The 20,949-nt window shown below is 46.3% G+C and overlaps 1 protein-coding gene across 2 annotated transcripts in view; it reads right to left on the minus strand.

The window, feature by feature from the left end:
* The window catches only part of tanc2b (tetratricopeptide repeat, ankyrin repeat and coiled-coil containing 2b), a 55,679-nt gene extending 45,031 nt beyond the window's left edge, over window positions 1–10,648 (minus strand). The window contains exon 1 of one of the 2 annotated variants that reach the window (XM_084670316.1): window positions 10,546–10,648. In XM_084670316.1, the coding sequence (XP_084526442.1) occupies window positions 10,546–10,612 (67 nt within the window). In that variant the 5' untranslated portion in view covers window positions 10,613–10,648. Of the gene's footprint in view, window positions 1–5,718; window positions 7,326–10,545 lie in introns of those variants that run through there. The other variant, XM_084670312.1, reaches the window with a different exon arrangement.
* Between the last annotated feature and the right edge of the window lie 10,301 nt (window positions 10,649–20,949).

The raw sequence follows: 20,949 nt of genomic DNA on the forward strand, positions 1-20,949 counted from the left end.
CATGTTCAGCATCATGCAGGTGAGAGACAAAGGACATGTCCAGCATCATGCAGGTGAGAGAGAGGACATGTCCAGCATCATGCAGGTGAGAGAGAGGACATGTTCAGCATCATGCAGGTGAGAGACAGAGGACATGTCCAGCATCATGCAGGTGAGAGAGGACATGTCCAGCATCATGCAGGTGAGAGACAGAGGACATGTCCAGCATCATGCCGGTGAGAGAGAGGACATGTCCAGCATCATGCAGGTGAGAGAGAGGACATGTCCAGCATCATGCAGGTGAGAGAGAGGACATGTCCAGCATCATGCAGGTGAGAGAGAGGACATGTTCAGCATCATGATCCAGAAGTGTGAGGCTGTCCTGGCAGCACAATATTACAGCTGTGTTTTATCTGTGGAGGCCAAGATCCCCTGACAGGAAACAATGGCACAGTGAAATTGTTTTGTAAAAAACGAGATTAAAAAAATGTGTTTTAGGTCCCCTTGGCAAACTAATTTAAGGCACATTCCAATATGTGAAAGAGCAGAGTACAGCTGTACAGCCAGCAGAGCAACCATGTGTTTTATTCTACAGAATATACAAGAGACTGCCGGCTATTGTAAATCCTAATGTATGTTCTGCTTGTCTGCACATGTCTTCAGGCCTCCGAGGTTCGACACAGAACTTATTTTAAAGCTTGGTGGTATGGTAAAGGTGGTATGGTTGAAAAAGTATAGGTTTAACAAACACACCTAAAATGTTAGAAAATACTCCACTAAGCTTGATGCAATGTATTCATTTATATTCAATAAATGAAGCTGATCAAATGTATATATTGTCCCTGAAGCTTAAATATGAGTCGTAATCATGTTAATCTAGTTCTGTTTGCCCATCAGCAGGGCAAGAGCGTAACATCTGAGGTAAGTGCTGTGTGGCTACAGCAGTCGCTGCCCACGGAGTGTGATGTGCTGTTTTATCCGTGAGACAGTGGGCACAGTGGCACGGTGGCACAGGGCCAGGGCCACTGACGCATGTGTGACAGGAAGAGTGCGTCAGGCGCTGGCCGCGAGCCCCGCCACTCGACAGTGTCCTGGACGGAGGTGTTAGTGGAACAGGAAGTAGAGACACGAGGGGGGGGATAATGAGAGAGAATTACAGGGAGTGATGGAGAGCGAACAGAGGGAGGAAGAGAGAGAAAAGGAAAGAGCAAAAGGAGAGAGAGAGAGAGAGAGAGAGAGAGAGAGAGAGAGAGAGAGAGAGAGAGAGAGAGAGAGAGAGAGAGAGAAAGAAGGACATCCTACATTGGCGCCTACAGCTAAGAAAAGCTCTGTCGCAGTTTTGAGTGGGTGGGCTTCGCCACAGCGAGTGAGGGATGGATGGAGAAAAGGATGGCTAGAGAGAGAGGGAGATATGGATGGATAGAGCAGCAGTCAGACTACGGAGGAGGAGGCGGAAGAGGAGGAGGGGAGGGGTGTTACATCACATAGACAAACAAGTCTAAAAACATGCAGCTATAAATAAAGTGCATCGAATATGAAATGGAGTCTAAGGAGCAGACACGCACCCAGGAGAAGACTATGGGAGAGGTGTGAGAGAGAGCTGCCTCCAGCCTCCCTCAGGTTGGTTTCCTCTCTCCAGAACGACAGTGACAATATGAACACAAGGGTATCGGACTGTCTCTGTTCCTTCTCTCCAGACTGCAGTGAGAGGGCTTGTCCTCTGTCTCTGTCCCTTCTTCAGACTGCAGTGAGAGGGCTTGTCCTCTGTCTCTGTCCCTTCTTCAGACTGCAATGAGAGGGCTTGTCCTCTGTCTCTGTCCCTTCTCTTCAGACTGCAGTGAGAGGGCTTGTCCTCTGTCTCTGTCCCTTCACCAGACTGCAGTGAGAGGGCTTGTCCTCTGTCCCTTCTTCAGACTGCAGTGAGAGGGCTTGTCCTCTGTCTCTGTCCCTTCTTCAGACTGCAGTGAGGAGGGCTTGTCCTCTGTCTCTGTCCCTTCTCCAGACTGCAGTGAGAGGGCTTGTCCTCTGTCCCTTCTTCAGACTGCAGTGAGAGGGCTTGTCCTCTGTCTCTGTCCCTTCACCAGACTGCAGTGAGAGGGCTTGTCCTCTGTCTTTGTCCTTTCTCCAGACTGCAGTGAGAGGGCTTGTCCTCTGTCTCTGTCCCTTTTCTCCAGACTGCAGTGAGAGGGCTTGTCCTCTGTCTCTGTCCCTTCTTCAGACTGCAGTGAGGAGGGCTTGTCCTCTGTCTCTGTCCCTTCTTCAGACTGCAATGAGAGGGCTTGTCCTCTGTCTCTGTCCCTTCTCTTCAGACTGCAGTGAGAGGGCTTGTCCTCTGTCTCTGTCCCTTTTCTCCAGACTGCAGTGAGAGGGCTTGTCCTCTGTCTCTGTCCCTTTTCTCCAGACTGCAGTGAGAGGGCTTGTCCTCTGTCTCTGTCCCTTCACCAGACTGCAGTGAGAGGGCTTGTCCTCTGTCTCTGTCCCTTCTTCAGACTGCAGTGAGAGGGCTTGTCTTCTGTCTCTGTCCCTTCTTCAGACTGCCGTGAGAGGGCTTGTCTTCTGTCTCTGTCCCTTCTTCAGACTGCAGTGAGAGGGCTTGTCCTCTGTCCCTTCTCCAGACTGCAGTGAGAGGGCTTGTCTTCTGTCTCTGTCCCTTCTTCAGACTGCAGTGAGAGGGCTTGTCCTCTGTCTCTGTCCCTTCTTCAGACTGCAGTGAGAGGGCTTGTCTTCTGTCTCTGTCCCTTCTTCAGACTGCAGTGAGAGGGCTTGTCCTCTGTCTCTGTCCCTTCTTCAGACTGCAGTGAGAGGGCTTGTCTTCTGTCTCTGTCCCTTCTTCAGACTGCAATGAGAGGGCTTGTCTTCTGTCTCTGTCCCTTCTTCAGACTGCAGTGAGAGGGCTTGTCTTCTGTCTCTGTCCCTTCTTCAGACTGCAGTGAGAGGGCTTGTCCTCTGTCGAGGGCCCTGCTGCCTGTCTGCTCCAAGCAGGGACACCAGAAGACTCACACTGGAGCTTGTCTGACAAATAATTATGTTGTGTATTCATCTAGCAGACGCCTTTATCCAATGCGACTGAGGGGGGAATGAACTGCAAAATCTAGATGTGCAGCCAGACACTCTACTACTAAGCTATACTGCCCTTCCCTCAGATAACAATGTGACTATATTATATCCACCCATTAAATTCAATACACTCAGTACCATGGTGCAAGAAGGCTGAACAAACTAATTGACTTTAATGCGGGGGGTCAGATGGCTGAGAGGTTAGGGAATAGGGCTATTAATCAGAAGGTTGCCGGTTCGATTCCCTGGCCAAATGACGTGTCCTTGGGCAAGGCACTTCACCCTACCTGCCTCGGGGGTAATGTCCCTGTACTTACTGTAAGTCGCTCTGGATAAGAGTGTCTGCTAAATGACTAAATGTAAATGATGTAATGCACCACACAAAAAAACAAAAATCCATGGGGACTAAATGACCAGAAGATAGACATGCTATGTTGTCATGAAGTACTCCTTTAATCTAAACTGAGAGCACAGGTCTGAAACAGCAGGGGGCAGTCATTAGTTCAGAGGGGAGAGGACGGGAGAGAAGGGGAGGGGAGGGGAGACATATGGGGACAGAGAGAGAGAGAGGGAGGAAGAGAGGGAAGAAGAGAGGGATAGAGATAGAGAGAGAGAGAGAGAGAGAGAGAGAGAGAGAGAGAGAGAGAGAGAGAGAGAGAGAGAGAGAGAGAGAGAGAGAGAGAGAGAGAGAGAGAGAGAGAGAGAGAAGAGAGAGAGACAGAGAGAGAGAGAAAGAGAGAGAGAGAGAAAGAGAGAGAGAGAGAGAGAGACAGGGAGAGAGCGAGAGAGAAAAGAACAGAGAAAATGAGTGAAAATTGGACAAAAAGCGAGATCAAAGGGTAAGAGAGAGAGGAAAAGAGGAAGAACAGAGGGAGGGAGAGAAGAAGAGTGTCCTTACCCTCTTCCCTCACACAGGCTTATTCCTCTGCTTGCCCAGAGCAATGCAATCACTCACTCTGTCCTTACAAAACACTACAGACAAAGATAGCGCACGCACACACACACACACACACAGTCATTTGAGTGAGTCGATGGCTGTCTGTTAACTCGGATAACCAGAGGTATTTTACAGCCATACATCCTACCTGACATGACTATCGATGTCAGAACTGACTGTACCCTTCACCCTGTTTCAGCAAGAGGACCAAGGACAAGGGCAGGATATACGGAGCCCTCCTCACCCTCCTAATCTGTGTGGCAGGCTGGATGAGGGGGCGGTCTCCAGACAGGTCTGTCTAGCCCCCTCTCTTGTGGGTTACGTCAATGCAGACAGGGCGTCTGGTGCTGCAGACGCGCTCACACACACACCATGCACAGTGTGTGTGTAGTGGGAAACTACATCCAACCTGCCTGGGAAGATCAACATTGTCCCCCCGACTTGACAGACCAGTTCCTTCATACGAGTCATCAGGAGCTACTGCTGTGGGAAGGATGCGGGGGGGGGGGGGGGGGGTGCAGGGAAGGAGGTGGGGGTGGGGGTGCAGGGAAGGGGGGTGGGGGGATGGTGGGTGCATGGAAGGGGGTGGGGGTGCAGGGAAGGGGGTGGGGGTGGGGGTGCAGGGAAGGGGGTGGGGGGGTGCAGGGAAGGGGGTGGGGGGATGGTGGGTGCAGGCAGACAGACAGGGTTTGGTGGAGAGCGGCATGTCTGGAGGAGTGTCTGGGGGCGGGGGTTGGGGGCACACACATGGGCACACACACACACACACATACACACACTACACACACCAGTGAAAAAGAATCATTGGAAATATAAATTGAAGCCATCTAACCAAATGTAATGAATGCGAATGGCGTTAGAGAGAGAGAGAGAGAGAGAGAGAGAGGAGGATGGGTGCAGCTGAGGTGAGAAAGGGATGTTTTAGAAGGAGGGGAGGACAAAAGGAGGTGAGGAGGGACAAAAACTGAGTGGGAGACTGTGGGACTTGAGAATAGGAGGAAGAGGGGAGGAATATATGGAATTTTGAGGACCCTCATTAGCCCCTCTTCCATTTGACTCTCCTGCTCTCCTCATCCCAGGGTTAGCTGAGTATGTGGGTGATAGAAATAGTAAGACATGATATATGTGTGATAGAGAGAGAGAGAGAGAATGACAGAGAGGGAGAGAGAGAGAGAGAGAGAGAGAGAGAGAGAGAGAGAGAGAGAATGACAGAGAGGGAGAGCAAGAGATGAGGGGAGATGTTGCTGTGATGTTACACTAAATATTAATCTTACCCAAATTCTTACAGAGAATAGATGGCACTTTGTATTGTCATTCATAACCAAAGGAGAGAAAACCAGTACGTTAACCATAAAAACACACACACACACACACACACACACGCACACACACATGCTCTCTCTCTAACACTCTCTGCCAGGGTGTGGTGTGATGCAGTGCCTGATGTGAAAGCTCCACCTGGGTCAAGCAGGCGCCAAAGCTCCTATCTAACTGAGAGAATCTGACAAACGCTGAAACTGGAAGTGGTCACTGGAACTCTGACACACATGCTACAGATGCTGCTCTTTACTCTTGAAAATTCAGCAGGGCACCTATACACACTGATTAGCAGCTTCAATTACAGGATTAGGTACTAAAGAGAAATCTTCAAACCTGAATCTCTATGAAAACAAATGACCTCCTGCCTTCCCCTTTCTCCATTCAAGACCAATTCAGGACTCCAGAAATAAAACCATTCAGCTCACCTTTTCAATGTCTCAGTTTGCCAGGCAATGGAAATCCCGCACCAAGGAACATCCAAGGAACATCCCAAACAAAAGACAAGGACAAAGGGGAAAACAGAAGGAGAAATGATGTTGAGGAGGTAAAGAGGAAGATAGAAGAGAGGGAGAGGAGAGAGGGAGAGAGAGAGAACGTGTGGCCCGGGCAGAGAGAAAGCTCTCTACAGAGTGAGCGGCACCATGTGTGACTGCACACACACACACACACACACACACACGCTGTCACTGAGGCGCGCGCACGCGCATGCACACACCCTCCCACGGCAGACCGACACTCTCTCCCTCTGCCTCTTGTGCTCTCGCTAGCAGCAAGAACTCCCTCTCATCCTCTCTCTCTCTCTCTTTCAGCCAGGGCAAAATGACTTAACCCTTTACGAGCTAACATTCTTGAAATGCTGTGCCCTTTCAAAATGTTCTGTTCTTGATAAAGAGTGCAGGATGAGTGTGTGAGTGTCAAGGGTTAGAGCTAATTAGAACAGTGCCACTAATATAAATGCAAGACTGTATTATCGTTGACAAACGTTTGTTTCCAATGTGCCAATAGTGTGTCCAATGTTTGTGTCCAAAGTGTCAATATTGCTTTCCTTAATATGGGCTAGTTTACTGACATATATAAGCATAGACTATATCTATGTGAATCCCCACTTAATAGGGCTGAAAACTACAACTACAAGCAAATGTTTGTATCTAAATATCAGTCAGTTGCCGGAAATGTGTGGTGGATTAATGTCATGTTACAACAGACCTGGTCTCAAGAAGTTTTATTTTTAGCCTGCAGCTCTGCACCCCCATGCTGAACTGTGTGTGTGTGTATGTGTGTGAGTATGTTCTTACGTAATGGATCTATAGTTTCAGAACACCCTATGTATCGACTACAGTACATTCTTCTGGGAGTAAACTCTCATATCACAGGCTCTATTTTGGTTTTAAGGTACTGCATGTGATCCTTAAGTAATGAAATATATTTTAATATCAATAATTTAAAAACATTACCGAGTGTATTGAATGAGCTCCAACACAAAGCACATTTGTCCATTGGTGTTGCCGTCTACACCCTGACTGGCGAGGGCTCGTGGAGGTGAAAGAGCAGGATTCAGCCAGGGCCTGGGTCAGAGTAGGAGGCCCATGAATGAACCAGGAACCCTCCTGGAGGCAGGGAGAGCTCCCACAATGCACCTGGGTCACAGCTCCTCTTAGTCACTCTGAATTGTCTTTGACCTTCAAGGGCTTCTGCTTCCCACAATCATATCGTTGCCATGGTTGCCCGGTAATTAGGTCACAAGTGACGCCTGATGAGGTCATAAGCTCTGAGCACCCCAATGCCCTAACCTTAGACACAGGAATATTATTCTTGATCCTTGTTCCAAAACAGTTCTGGCTTCTTTTCCTGTGAATTATAGTGTTGAACGACAAATGCTAAGGTCACACAGTGAAATCACAACACAGGCAGAGTGTTTACAGGAAGATAGGTTATGTGCTTTATATAGCCTCAAGAGACTGAAGGGAGGTAGGATTACTGTAATACTGGTAGAAATACTGACCTGCCAGGGCAAGACAAGATGTCTTGCAAGCCGAAACTAAACTAGGGCTCTGAAACCATTCTGTAACAGATACAATCAAGGCTTAAGCTCTTTGCTAAAGGGCATCTTTTATCTTGTATTGGAAAATGTACACAATCTAAAATATGGATTGTGAATCCTCCAAGATTAAGTCACAGAGGTTCACTCAGAGGTTCCGAGTTCTGCTGAAAATGGATCAATAACTTGTTATCAATCCTGTGGGTTCAGAAGAAATGTCCAAAACAAACATCCAGAAACAAACAGTCAATTCCTCCGTTCACTTTTAATGAGTTAATTAATGCCGAGAGGAAGGGGCGATTCTATGGAACAGGAGGGGCCAATCTGTCGCTCAGTGTTCAGCCAGACATTCCCCCCATTAAGCTGTTCCACCTCAGTCTGCATCCTATCAATCAATCTGCTACACCACACACAGTACTGTTCTCTCTCTTTACTCTTACTACACCACACACAGTACTGTTCTCTCTCTTTACTCTTACTACACCACACACAGTACTGTTCTCTCTCTTTACTCTTACTACACCACACACAGTACTGTTCTCTCTCTTTACTCTTACTACACCACACACAGTACTGTTCTCTCTCTTTACTCTTACTACACCACACACAGTACTGTTCTCTCTCTTTACTCTTACTACACCACACACAGTACTGTTCTCTCTCTTTACTCTTACTACACCACACACAGTACTGTTCTCTCTCTTTACTCTTACTGCACCACACACAGTACTGTTCTCTCTCTTTACTCTTACTGCACCACACACAGTACTGATCTCTCTCTCTTTACTCTTACTACACCACACACAGTACTGATCTCTCTCTTTACTCTTACTACACCACACACAGTACTGTTCTCTCTCTTTACTCTTACTACACCACACACAGTACTGTTCTCTCTCTTTACTCTTACTACACCACACACAGTACTGTTCTCTCTCTTTACTCTTACTACACCACACACAGTACTGTTCTCTCTCTTTACTCTTACTACACCACACACAGTACTGTTCTCTCTCTTTACTCTTACTACACCACACACAGTACTGATCTCTCTCTTTACTCTTACTACACCACACACAGTACTGATCTCTCTCTTTACTCTTACTACACCACACACAGCATTGATCTCTCAAACCATAACCCTAACATGACAGATGGCTTCCATAAATCAGATACATTTGGTCCATAAACATGTATGGCCACAGTGAGGCTGCAAGGCTGCATCAGACCCACATCACCACATTGGGAGGAGAGAGAGGACAAACCCCAGACCGGACTGACTGAATCCTGAAGTTAGGAATCATCCATAAATGTCCAACCCCCCCCCCCCACACACCGCCCCCCGCCTCTGCCTTATTCTGGCACAAGTCACATCTGATTAGCTTAAGAAGATGATTCAAATATGATCTGATCGCTAAAAGTCGATGCTCACGGCTGGAGGGACGTTCACCCTTTTGTTGAAAGAACCCCAAATGATGGGTGTCAGTGCATCTGTGTTCACAAGTGAACAATCATTTCAGACACACATGTTGAATGGGGTTTGATTACTATTGTATGGCTGGGAACAGCATGCAGCAGGGCGCCGATCATTCAGTCTTGTTCAACACAACCGTCGTTGCGTAGTCTGCTGTTAGTATACACAAGAACCAACACTTTCTCACTTGAAAATGGGGTATTTGGCCCCAATTCTATGTGATTTGATGGTGATCAACCCAACTGAATAACAACTATCCACAACACAGATAGTTGAGAGATTTTGCATTCAACGGACCTGAATTGACAGGCCATCACTATAAATAAGAATTTGTTCTTAGTAATCTTGCCTGGGTAAATAACGGTTAAATAAATAAATAAAAAATGAATCAGTTCATTGAAAAAGCATCAAAAGCAACAGTGCAGTTAGCATTTCCGGCAAAAGTAACAAGAGTTACAATCATGTGTCTCCAACTAGCTGGCAGCATAGCTTGATGAGCTATTGTGATTCACTTCACAGGAGGCACATCTTCTCATTCTGGCATAAAAAGATATCTATTCTTATCTTCCTCTGACATCAAGGAAGAGAAAACACACCAGAGGTATTCAGGAAGGAATGACCAGGGAGGAACAGTTTCCTTTATAGCTAGAACTGAGGAATGGCTTTACACAGGAATATGCAGAGGACTACTGCCCCACAGCGCCCCCTGTCTGTGGTAGTGAGGTTGACGCTAGATCCTTGGGAATCCGCAAAGTGACAATAGCAGACATAAAGAGAGACAGACAGACAGACAGACACAAACAAACACACACACACACACACACACACACACAAACGGGTTCACTTCAACACATGCACACATGCAAACACAGACATTCATACAGTCCACAGTATCTCATGGAGATTAATTTTGACCGGACAACTCATTTTGTTCCAGTCTAGCCTTGCAGTGAAACACAGAACAGACTGGATCTGTGTGAGGAGGAATTAAAGCCCTCTGTGGTAAACCACTCCATTTCCAGGAGAGCAGAGCAGAGAGCGTTACATAATGCTGTTTCACATCACAACACAGTTATGTCCCCAGCTAGACAATACCAACTTCATAACCATGTGGATCCCAAACACTCAAAGACAGGATCAAAAACACCTTTGAAAACACGCCCTCCCAAACTTTCAAATGACATCTCATATTTTCAACACTCTTTTCTGCCTCCTGCCAAGCCCAATAAAACAGAGACTTCTCATGTTTGTCCTTACAAGATATTACGCAACGACTCATGTTTAACATCTGAACTGTAAATGAGATGCAGGACACCTGTATGACTCATGTATCTGCAGATATCTAGGAAGCCTCCCTCGGTGTATTGTCACGCGCTACTGACGACTCAGCCAAGGGGGACTGTTAAAGAGAGTGTTTCAGAGCAGAGTGACAGAGGCCGCCATATAGAAACAAAGATGGCAGTGGAGGCTTTTAAGGGTGAGGGCTTGGATGGAACAATACAGCTCATGTTTGGAGAGAGATTTCACGTACGCCCATGAAAACGCATGTGAAGTGCTGTTAGCCCACAATCATTGTCTGTCATTTCTATGGATGTCTGTGTGGGCTCTCATGCCGCAGATAGTGGAGAGGTGTGAGGGTGTGGAACCAGGTTAGAACGAGAGCCCTCCAGGGGGACCCTCAGTGTTCTGACACACGGCTGAGTCATGTTGTTGGTGACTGGGGGCAGAAGGTAGACTTACCACTGTTGCGGTTCTTGCGGTTGGCCTTGCCACCTGTGAGCAGCATCTTCAAGCTGTTCCTAAACATAGCTGCAGCAGATCGCCTGGGCTGTGGAGAATTCTGTTGAAACTGATAGAAAGAATGATAGAGGGGGAGAGAAAGAGAGAGAGAGAGAGAGGTAGGGAGAGGGAGAGAGGCAGAGCGGCAGAGTAAGAAAGAGAGAGAAGAGGAGGCATATCAAACTGTGAGAACTGCTGTACACAACAAAGCAACTTGTCTGCTAGGCATTTGAAAAATGCGGTGCTACTGTAGGTATACACAGCAATGCCTTGCTTGTACTAGGTTCACATAAGTACAAAAGCTACTGCCTATTCAAGGAACACATTTATAAACAAGCTACAGTGGTCGGTCCACATAAAGAACATTTGTTCTCGGTTATCTTACATAAGTCTTGCAAAAGCCATCTTTAGTCCTGTAAGCTGCAGACAGTGAAGAGACTCCTCTACCTCCCACATCCAAAGTCCTTTGCTGTCCTCCACCACTGTGATGCAAAACCACCAGTGACCTGTCTGTCTGGGCGGGGGCCAGAGAGCTGAGATCGAGGAGGTTTTGATGTGGCAGCAGTGTGTTGGAGGCTGGAGGCTACGCTAAGGAGTGGGTGAAGAACACCAGCGCTACAGAGTGTGGGAGGGGAGCGCAGAGGAGCTCCGACACAGTACTCTCCATTCGGCAGGTAGACGCAGAGAGTTTCTCCTTGTACAGAAAGGCTGCTGACAAGATTTACCTCAGAAAATCTGTTCTCGGACTTCACATCCACTATTCCCCTCTGGCATTACTCTCCAGCTCCCTCCATAATTAACCCCCCCCCCTCCCCCGTCTGCCTGTCTGGGTGCTGAGTCCTCATTGCAATGATTGAGGCAGCAGATCTTCCCTGTTCCAGCAGTGAGTCAGCGCTGCCTCTCAAGACAAGCTCCAGCCCAGGAGAGGGGGAGGACAGACAGTGCTCTTACCCCATGGAGCAGTGAGGTGCGTAGTATGGTGGCTCATACTTCACTTCATAAAGACTATAAGTCCTGCATGTCCGGCTACTTAAACGGCACCATAGTCTTAGGGTTGGTGATGAAGGAACAATCAACGACAAAGAAGAACATCTGTGTAAATACTTACTCATCTTTTCTTGACAAGTTCCACACTGGCTGGTTTAGCAAACACACGGCATGCTCACAACTCTCTGTTCTACCATGGGCCTAATGACTGGATAAAGAGTTCCTAAGAGCTGCCTTACTGTCTACCACCCTCAGCCCGTTCCATTAACAGACCTTTACAAAGTTGAACTGTGTCGTTCCTTCTCAGTTCTTTCGACTTCAATGGCCTCAAACTATGATTGGTGCTGCTTTCCCTTTCTCTCCTCTGGGATTGTATGACCCAATAACAAAATGCTGTTAAAGGCACTCCATAATCACCACCATCATTCGAGCTGGCCATAAACACAGGGAATACAGCTAAAGCGATTTTCACAGCAAAGCAACAGTTTCTCTAATATCTAATCTCCAATAAAAATGCTGTGTCTGTGGTGAGCAGGAGTCCTCTACGGTTGAGATTCAAACGTCCACGTAATGCAGCAAGAACCAAGATCCAAGAATAGAACTGAACGCGCAAGCACACACACACACACACACACTCATATACACAATATTCATATCGCAATCTCCGAGGGAGTGTAAACACTCATCTCTCATTCCCACTCGGTGTGACCCTGTGTTCTGGCCCTGTGTGATGGGAAGCCAAGAAGCAACATGTACCGCTACTTAATGATCATGAGCGTAAGCAGATGCCACCCTTCTCAAGCTCTGCTTAAGACGACCACATAATGCCCCTCCAGAGGAAGAAAAAAAAAAACTGGTAAAGAAAAACTGTGCCTCTGCATGACGAGGCTGAATCTGTCCTCTCCAAAAGTACAAATGTGTTTGCTTGAAAGAAAAAGCTGTCGGTGGTCCAGAGTTCAGTAAAAAAAAAAAAAAACGATGAGTCATTAAAACTCTTCAATAATTACAACGTTGATGTACAATCAATAAAATCCCTGAAAATGGCAACGATCAGTGATGTGGTGCAGCTCAGACACTATGATTAATCTCTTGTTTCTCCTAACCACCTAATTTAAAACTCATCCGAGAGGAAAACACTCAGACAAAATTTGAAAATTACATGACTGACGACAAAGCCTCACAGGAGAGTGCACTAAATGTACCAATAATGTAGATGTTGTGGCGGCAACATTATTGTGTCAAAGTTCCTTGAAAGCTTTTCATTTAGGATTAAACAAACTATGCTTTAAGTCTTAATAGGCCTTGGTAATTAGCCCCAATGACTGTACATCTATCAATGCACAATACTGAAGCAATAGGGGATCGTGGCTGTTAATTATTTGATCAATTTAGCTTATCATTTATTAATCTACTGGAATTTAACATGTTATAATTAGGCCTATCTTCAAAGGCAAGGATTTCTGCATTATTAATTGGGTAATTTCTGTCACCTTTGAACTATTACAGGGACTACTGTTCTGCCATAAACAAAAAGGGAACAATTGAAACAATTTGACACATTTTATTTAAATTACAAACGAGTAAAGGATGTTTCTGAAGAGACATCCAAAGCAGCCGTATGTGAACTTCTCTTAAAACATATCAACATAACTAACAAGGGTACCAGTAGCCAGCCTGAAAAACTAAAACTGCAAAAATCCTACCCAAAGACTGACAGGTGCAAGTGGACCTGAAGGTGCATTCATAACAGGGGGGGATTTCATTCATGGTTGCCCTTCGGTAAGCAACACAGATGTTGAACTCTAATCATGTTAGATCAGAAGCAGTGGAAACAAGAGGGATATTAATAGTAGGTGAGTCATCAATAATGCATTGATTTCTCTGTCTCGTTCCTGTAACGTCTCCTTAGAAGGTGTGGAGCAACCATGAGAACCCTTTGGTTCAAGGCACAGTCTGGAAGACAAGATAAATCATTGAGAAACAAGCAGGAAGATATTAGAGTCAGAAGTAGTTTTTCTTCTGAATGTGGACCACCTAGGACCCTGACACCGGAATGCATCCAGAAATGGGTTTTCCTAACACTGGAGGGTGTATAATGGCTCTTCACAATGCTCTCCCTCTCTCTCTCACACACACTCTGACTCCCTCTCTCCACCACCACACCAACTCAGCCCACGTCGTTCTGGCCCAGTAACTAATCAGCAGCTTCAGCTGTGTCATCCCTCTGTGGGGAAACACAAACCCTCCTACACAGCCAGGCTTATTGGCATGCACATTTATGACCAAAAACGACTCCCAGTTTAGAACTCAGCCCTCCCTCTCTCCCTCCCTCCCTCCCTCCCTCCCTCCCTCCCTCCCTCCCTCCCTCCCTCCCTCCCTCCCTCCCTCCCTCCCTCCCTCCCTCCCTCCCTCCCTCCCTCCCTCCCTCCCTCCCTCCCTCCCTCCCTCCCTCCCCCTCTCTCCCCCTCTCTCCCTCTCTCTCCCTCTCCCTCTCTCTCTCTCTCTCTCTCTCTCTCTCTCTCTCTCTCTCTCTCTCTCTCTCTCTCTCTCTCTCTCTCTCTCTCTCTCTCTCTCTCTCTCTCTCTCTCTCTCTAACTCACTCTCTCACTCTCTTACTGTCACTGTCACTCTCTCAAATGAGAATACCAACTGAAATAACGTGTCAGCTTTCATCATGGTAATATTGAAGCATATGAAAAGGAACGTTATTTATTGCCCTAATTTCCTCAGTTTGTTTTAAAGGACGTCTGGGAACGACCAAATAATGGAATGAAGTGCAGTGAGCTCAGCAGGTAGGTGTAGAACACTTCCACTGGCTGACAGCGGGTGGGGAGGAAGTCGTGATGAACCTATTTATTCCCTAAGAGCTCTGTAACTATAGGGTTTGAAAGTTGAGATCTGACTCAGTCAGTGTCTTTGGCATTTCCATTCAAGTTGGCACTTGTGGTGTCAACTTATGGTGGCAGGATAAAAAAAAGGTTGATTAATGAATAGACTGTGCTCAAGGAGAAAGTGTCAGCAGAGGCCGGGATTTAATTCCTTTTCAGTGTGCTGCATTAAGGGCCTCTTCCTATCTGTGTGCTGTCACTGTGAATAACAATAGCAGTGACTGTGAATGAGCCGCAGCGAGGGAGAGGGAGAATGACAGAGGGAGACAGAGAGGGGCAGGAGAGAGAGAGAGAGAGAGAGAGAGAGAGAGAGAGAGAGAAGGGCAGGAGAGCAAGAGAGAGAGAGAGAGAGAGAGAGAGAGAGAGAGAGAGAGAGAGAGAGAGAGAGAGAGAGAGAGAGAGAGAGAGAGAGAGAGAGAGAGAGAATTAGAGTAGGGGAGATGTTGCTGAGGGTATATGAAACCATTTGTATTAATATTGTTGACAGTCAAAATGGTACCTAATGGTCATGAAAGTGGTCAACAGTCAGGCCTTGATGATACCACTAATCCCCCAGTTAAAGCTCTAATAGGTGTATAAGATGAACTGACAGGACTGCAACATCAGTGAGATAATGGCAGTGACGGCTGCTGCTAGTTGTCTTGCTGTTCTCTCTTTCATCCTGTCAGCTCAAATAAGACATCACTGCTACACCTACTGGTCACTCTGAGCACTGTACCACCTGCATCTCCAGACACACTGAGATCAACTGAACAGATCCTAATCTAATGGTTACATCCAATACGTTAACTTAATCACGGCCTTTCACAACATCCGATCTGGGGTTATGACAGAGGCACGTCCATCACCGGTCTACTCCATACACAACCGTTTGGCTCTGCATACGTTTTGGTGGAAGCTTTATTTTGTATGCCAGCGGTGTCCATTTTCTGTTCAAACAAATGGGCCGTGGCCGCAGGAAGAAGAATGGATCCATGTTTGACAGGCGGCTTTAAGGTACAAATGAAGTCATGACACGAGGAAGGAAGGTCATTCCACAGAAGGCTCCTAATGGCAGGTAATCAACCTTGGCAAGAGAGCACATTTGCATTGAGATGGAGGCATTTATAGTGTCAGCCAATGACTCTGGAACCGCCGAGTGTTTAAATTGAATCCTGTGAATTAAATAAAAGGAGGATCCTGTAGCCCTGCGCTAGTCATCTGCTTATTAATCCTGAGATGATTTGCTTTTGAATAGGATTTTCTTTAGTACTCTGGCTGGCTTTTGACTGAGGCCAGGTTGTTTCCAGTCTTTGTTCTCTGCAGCAGACACCGTGCAGCAAAAGTCAAAGAGTTCAACGCCTGAGAGGGCATCTAAAAATGAACTTTTACAGCAAAGTCAAGTCAGACATTTCAAATCCTCCTCACCAGGTCCCAGCTGCCACGCTAGCTGGTGCCAGGCCAGCCTAAAGCTGGGTACACATGGACGTTTGTTGATCACCAGCACCATGAATCGTGTCAGAAGTGGGTCTGGCTGCCTGAGACGACTCCCCCTCAGATTACACCCTGTTGGCTTGACCGCACCATTTAGATGGCCCCATAAATTGGCATCAACAAGACTAAACTGCAGTTGGCTAGGATTTTGTGTCAATAAAAACTGCCCAGTTTCTCTCAAAATGTCTGACCACATTTCTGTCAGTCTAGAAATGCTGCATGGAGTGACTTCGACCCAGCTCTGGAAGCGTTGAGCAAAGAGCTCACTATAAACTCTGTACATAGTTTCTTTTATCTGACACTACTCCATTACTGCTACTACTAGCATTATCATTCAGCTGCAAACACCTTCATTTGTATTTGATTAAAGTACAAGTTACGGGTGAACAGTGAATGAATTTACAGTTTGATGAACAGAACAGAGCAAAGACTGCATGCTGCAATGCAGACAAGTGTCTTTGGTCACATCAGGCTGTGTGTAGGTGAGAGAAACTCTGAGTATCTGTTTCGAGGACTTAGTGAGGCATTGATATGAGATTGTCTATTTGTGACTCTTTAAGAGAGCACAGTTGACGTCTAGCAAACCCACACGGGATCAGTCTGCCCCTACAGACCCCAGAGCTTTTGGGTGCCAACCTGTCAAATATTCAGGGGAGAATGGATCTGAAACCCCAGAAAAAAAGGGTGCAGATCAATAGTGGTACTGCAATCCTGCAGCAACAGTTCAAGAGCGAGATACTTTGATGTCTCACAAGGTGACGAAAAATTGCTTTTGCCACCAACCAAATGAGTTTCTGACAACAACATGGTCTGCTTGACAAAAAAGGAAAACTTGTCCAGACTGCTTTTGAGGTTTTATTTTAGGCGATTTCTGGGGAAATAAGACCGCAGGTCTTCACTTGAACATGAGCTTGTGTTTCATAGAAACAGTAAGCACTGAAGGAGAATAGACAATCACAACTCTGTTTGTGATGAATAATGCATTGGGCTAGTCTTGTATCGCTATGTACCCCTCCATCACTTTCACACTTAGAGAGGAACTCCCATCTCTGCTCAGTGGGTAAACAGGTCCTCTCGCACGCCTCCCAGGTTTGGATTGAGAGTCATGAATTTGCTTCAGCATGCAAATACGTTCACTTTATTTTGTGAACAATGGGTAAAAGCTTCCCCATATTATAAACGCAACTTTATTGTATAATCATTCTTACCTGCATTATGCACATTTCGAACAACCATCTTCTTTGTGAGAAACCTTTTATTGTGGTTTATTAAAACAAGATAAAGTCCATTAAGCTGCAATTCCTCCCTCTCCACTGTCCCGCTAGTATAAAAAAAAAGCTTTTTAATGTGAACAAATATGGGAACGTCTCAGAATCCCACATATGGACTAAATAATATCAGTGTATAAGGGAGAGAAAGGGGACGCGCTCAGCCAGTGCAGAGAGATAGAGTGAGAGAGAGATACACAGAGAGAGAGAGAGAGAGAGAGAGAGAGAGAGAGAGAGAGAGAGAGAGAGAGAGAGAGAGAGAGAGAGAGAGAGAGAGAGAGAGAGAGAGAGAGAGAGAGAGAGAGAGAAGGCCAGTAATGGTACACATAGACGTATGATGGCAATTTGAAAGTAAAGCTCATCAATATCAATTAATGTGAAATCCCTCAACACCATATGCCAATCAAACATAATAGGAACTCTCACTGCCTGTTAATGTGCATCCTCTGGCTGACTTATAGAGCTCCTATGACGGGTATTGATGCCAGGATCTGTGCAACGAGAGACTCAAAGAAATTTGATGTTTTTTTATTAAAGCTCAATTAGCTGTAGAGAAGAATATATGTATAATATATATGAACCATGTGCTTTATTCACAAATCATTCAGTTAAAAGCCCTTTACTGCTCTCCCTTTATGCTACAATAAACACACTCTTGTGATTGCTAACCCAGAGTGCTGAGATGATGAGACATTGAGCAGTGAAAATCTAGATGCTCTCCACATACACAAAGGAATCGTCAAGTTGTACTCTTCTAATCACGGAAAACGCATAAGAGTAAATTGGCTTTGTCAAAGCCTTACCGTGACTCTGTCCCTAGCAAAATGAAGGAGACAGATGCTAGAGTACTTGCTTGGCCTGGCTGACTGAACTGAGCAGAGGGCCAGATAGACTATGAAGTTAGACACATGCATTACTGCCAATGTGTCCCCCCCCTCTTCCAGACAGCAGTGAGCTGGAGGTATGTCTGCAGGAATACCTGCTCCACTCACTTCAACAAGAGCAAGCTACACAACCTGGGCCTTAGCTGGAGAAGTTGTGTTGCCCTCTTCAGACAGACTGGGCCTCACACACGCACACGCACACACACACACACAGAGAGAGAGAGAGAGAGAGAGACAGAGAGAGACAGAGAGAGAGAGAGAGAGAGAGAGAGAGAGAGAGAGAGAGAGAGAGAGAGAGAGAGAGGGTACAGGGAGGGGAGAGCAGGTGGAATTGGTAGGGATGGTGTGGTGTGCGCAAATAAATGTGTAACAGCTGAGACCATAACAGACAGCCCTTGAGCATGCATACATTAAGGCTACATGATTTCAGCCCATGTTAGCACTGGCAAGGGGGGAATCACGTGTGTAGCTGATTTACATTCACTCCCACAATCTCTGTCTTTCTGAAATATCAGATTTCTTTTCCTGGTGGAATGAGGGTTTCACCAGGTGGATTGGTCTGTCCTCCTTGGCCTCCGACGCGAGTCATTTCAGAGTGGTCTGCGTTCACAACACCAATCAACAAAAGATCAATGACAATTCCTTTGATAAATACTGTTGTGAATTCAAAAGCGTTAATAAGTGTGTCATCAGTCGTACACATGGTCTGCATCTCTGATCACACAGCGTCTGAATGGCAGAGGGAGTCTGTCAGCTTTCTGCCTGATCTCATTACTGAGCTGTAGGAGGCAGAACCCCAGGGGGGATTGCCCCCCCCCCCCCCCCCCCCTCCCCGGCCAATTAGCAGGGGCCACCATGTGTGCTGCACTGCAGTCACTGGGGAGGAAAAATAAAACATGTCTGATTTTACAAACATCTAGCTTCTTAATACCTCTCCTTGGACACTGATTTGCAACAAGAGTGAACGTAAAACTTTCCTGCAGAATAGATTAGAATAGAGTCTGTCTTTCACACTGGAGTTTTACCGTGCCAACACAGTGCATCACAACAAAGTGCGTTTGAGTAAACTGATAAAGGCCTTTAGGTTTTGAATTCATTTGTTTGAGTTGACGGAGGGAGGAATAACTGGCAGCTGTAGACTGGGCACAGCTGCCAGTGACGGCTGGCACAGGAGATGGGGGAGGAGAGGTTTTTAGCCAACCTGTGCATCATGGCTCCCAGTGGAATCTCATCTTCATGAATTCCCTCAAAGGGCCAGATGGATAATCTGATGTCTATGTTACCTTTGCATATGCAACAGACTTGCCACACTTACTCTACTGGAGTCATTACTGATGTTCACTGTTGCATGGGCAATGCAATGAAGATGTTCTGTTCAGCAAAGGATATTAGAAGCATTCTATTGCACGTTGTTCTTTGGCCCTAAAGTAAGATACACAAATGTGTATGAAAGCTACTTATGGCATACCTTCAGGCGTTTTCAATCATTAACATTTGCAACGTGGCCAAAACTAAATAAATAGGCCTACCTTTGAGCAATAAGGTATTCTTTTAGTCCTTGCACACACAGGAGTACCTTAGAGTAGGAATGACATGAAAAACCACACAGGCCGCTTTTATGTGCTCCTTTGATTAATTTCCCCTGAGCGAGTGATTCTCAGCAAAAAGCCACCGCAGCTGCCTCCCTTCCCCTGCCACTGAGGCCCGAGTTAACCAACGAGTCCAGCATCAAACCCATCAACCTCTAATGTTTTAACGAGCTGCATGACAATTAGGCAAGCTCACGTTTAGCATGCAGGGCAGCAACTGGTGAAAAGCAGCTTGCTGAAGAAAACTGTGTGAGATGACGGAGACGAGATGGAATTGGTCGAATCCAAGGCGTCCATTGGTTGGTTTCTCAGCCAGTACAGCTCGTCAGGAAGTGCTTCCATGAGCAGACTTCCCTCTGGCTACAGGCTGCCTCACACAAGGCCAGACGTCATGACTGACCCACGCTTCAACAGCCCACCGTCTATTCACATGGACAACACCCAGAAAGAACACCATATTTGGTGACTGTTGTGAAGTGTCTTCCTCTGCCTCCAACCCTCAACCACTAACCATCTCACATGGCACTATAACAGATAACATGAGTCCGAATGTCCACAGTGGGGACCAGTTACCATCTCTGGAAAGTTGACATGTGTTTGTACATGTTACACTACACCCTCTGTACGTTTACATCAGAGGGGGGTGTAGTACAGACCCTGACATGACTTACATCACCTTCTTTGATCAGTTCAGATATGTCATGAGAGAATGTGGAGAGAACATCCCTAGCACTGTTTCTAATCTCTGAGGATTTGTGACTGCAAGTCCTCCAAAACTCAGAGCACATGTTGCTAAGCCGGACTGTCACCAGGACTGCAACCAGGAGGAACAAAGGAACAAAATCTATCAAGCACGATCTATCAAGGCTTGGTAATCTTAAATGAGTTCGTTTTTTTTTTTTTTTTCTTCAAAGGCTTGTTGTTGATGTCTGTTTGCCACACCCTATTTGCCACTCTCCTTCCAGTAGCTTCTGCTAATACTGGCCATGCACCACACTGAAGAACAGGCACCTTTCTTAACCCTTGTGTTATCTTCGGGAAATTCTGACCCATCAGTCATTGTGACCCACCGTTGTATTGCGACAACTTTACCACATACAAAAACAAAGTGAAGCATTTTCTTTTAAACATCGGGCCCCCCATCGCAGACCCCCCACATTGTGAAGGTTAAAAGAACATAATTTGTTTTTGTATACGGTAGAATCGGGTAAACACAACAATGGTTCGTTATGAACCTTTGGGTCATGTGACAAGAAGGCAGCACAAGGGTTAAGAT

Source organism: Hypomesus nipponensis, chromosome 13 (assembly GCF_054491055.1).
Source record: "Hypomesus nipponensis isolate SF chromosome 13, ASM5449105v1, whole genome shotgun sequence".
Classification (NCBI taxonomy): domain Eukaryota; kingdom Metazoa; phylum Chordata; class Actinopteri; order Osmeriformes; family Osmeridae; genus Hypomesus; species Hypomesus nipponensis.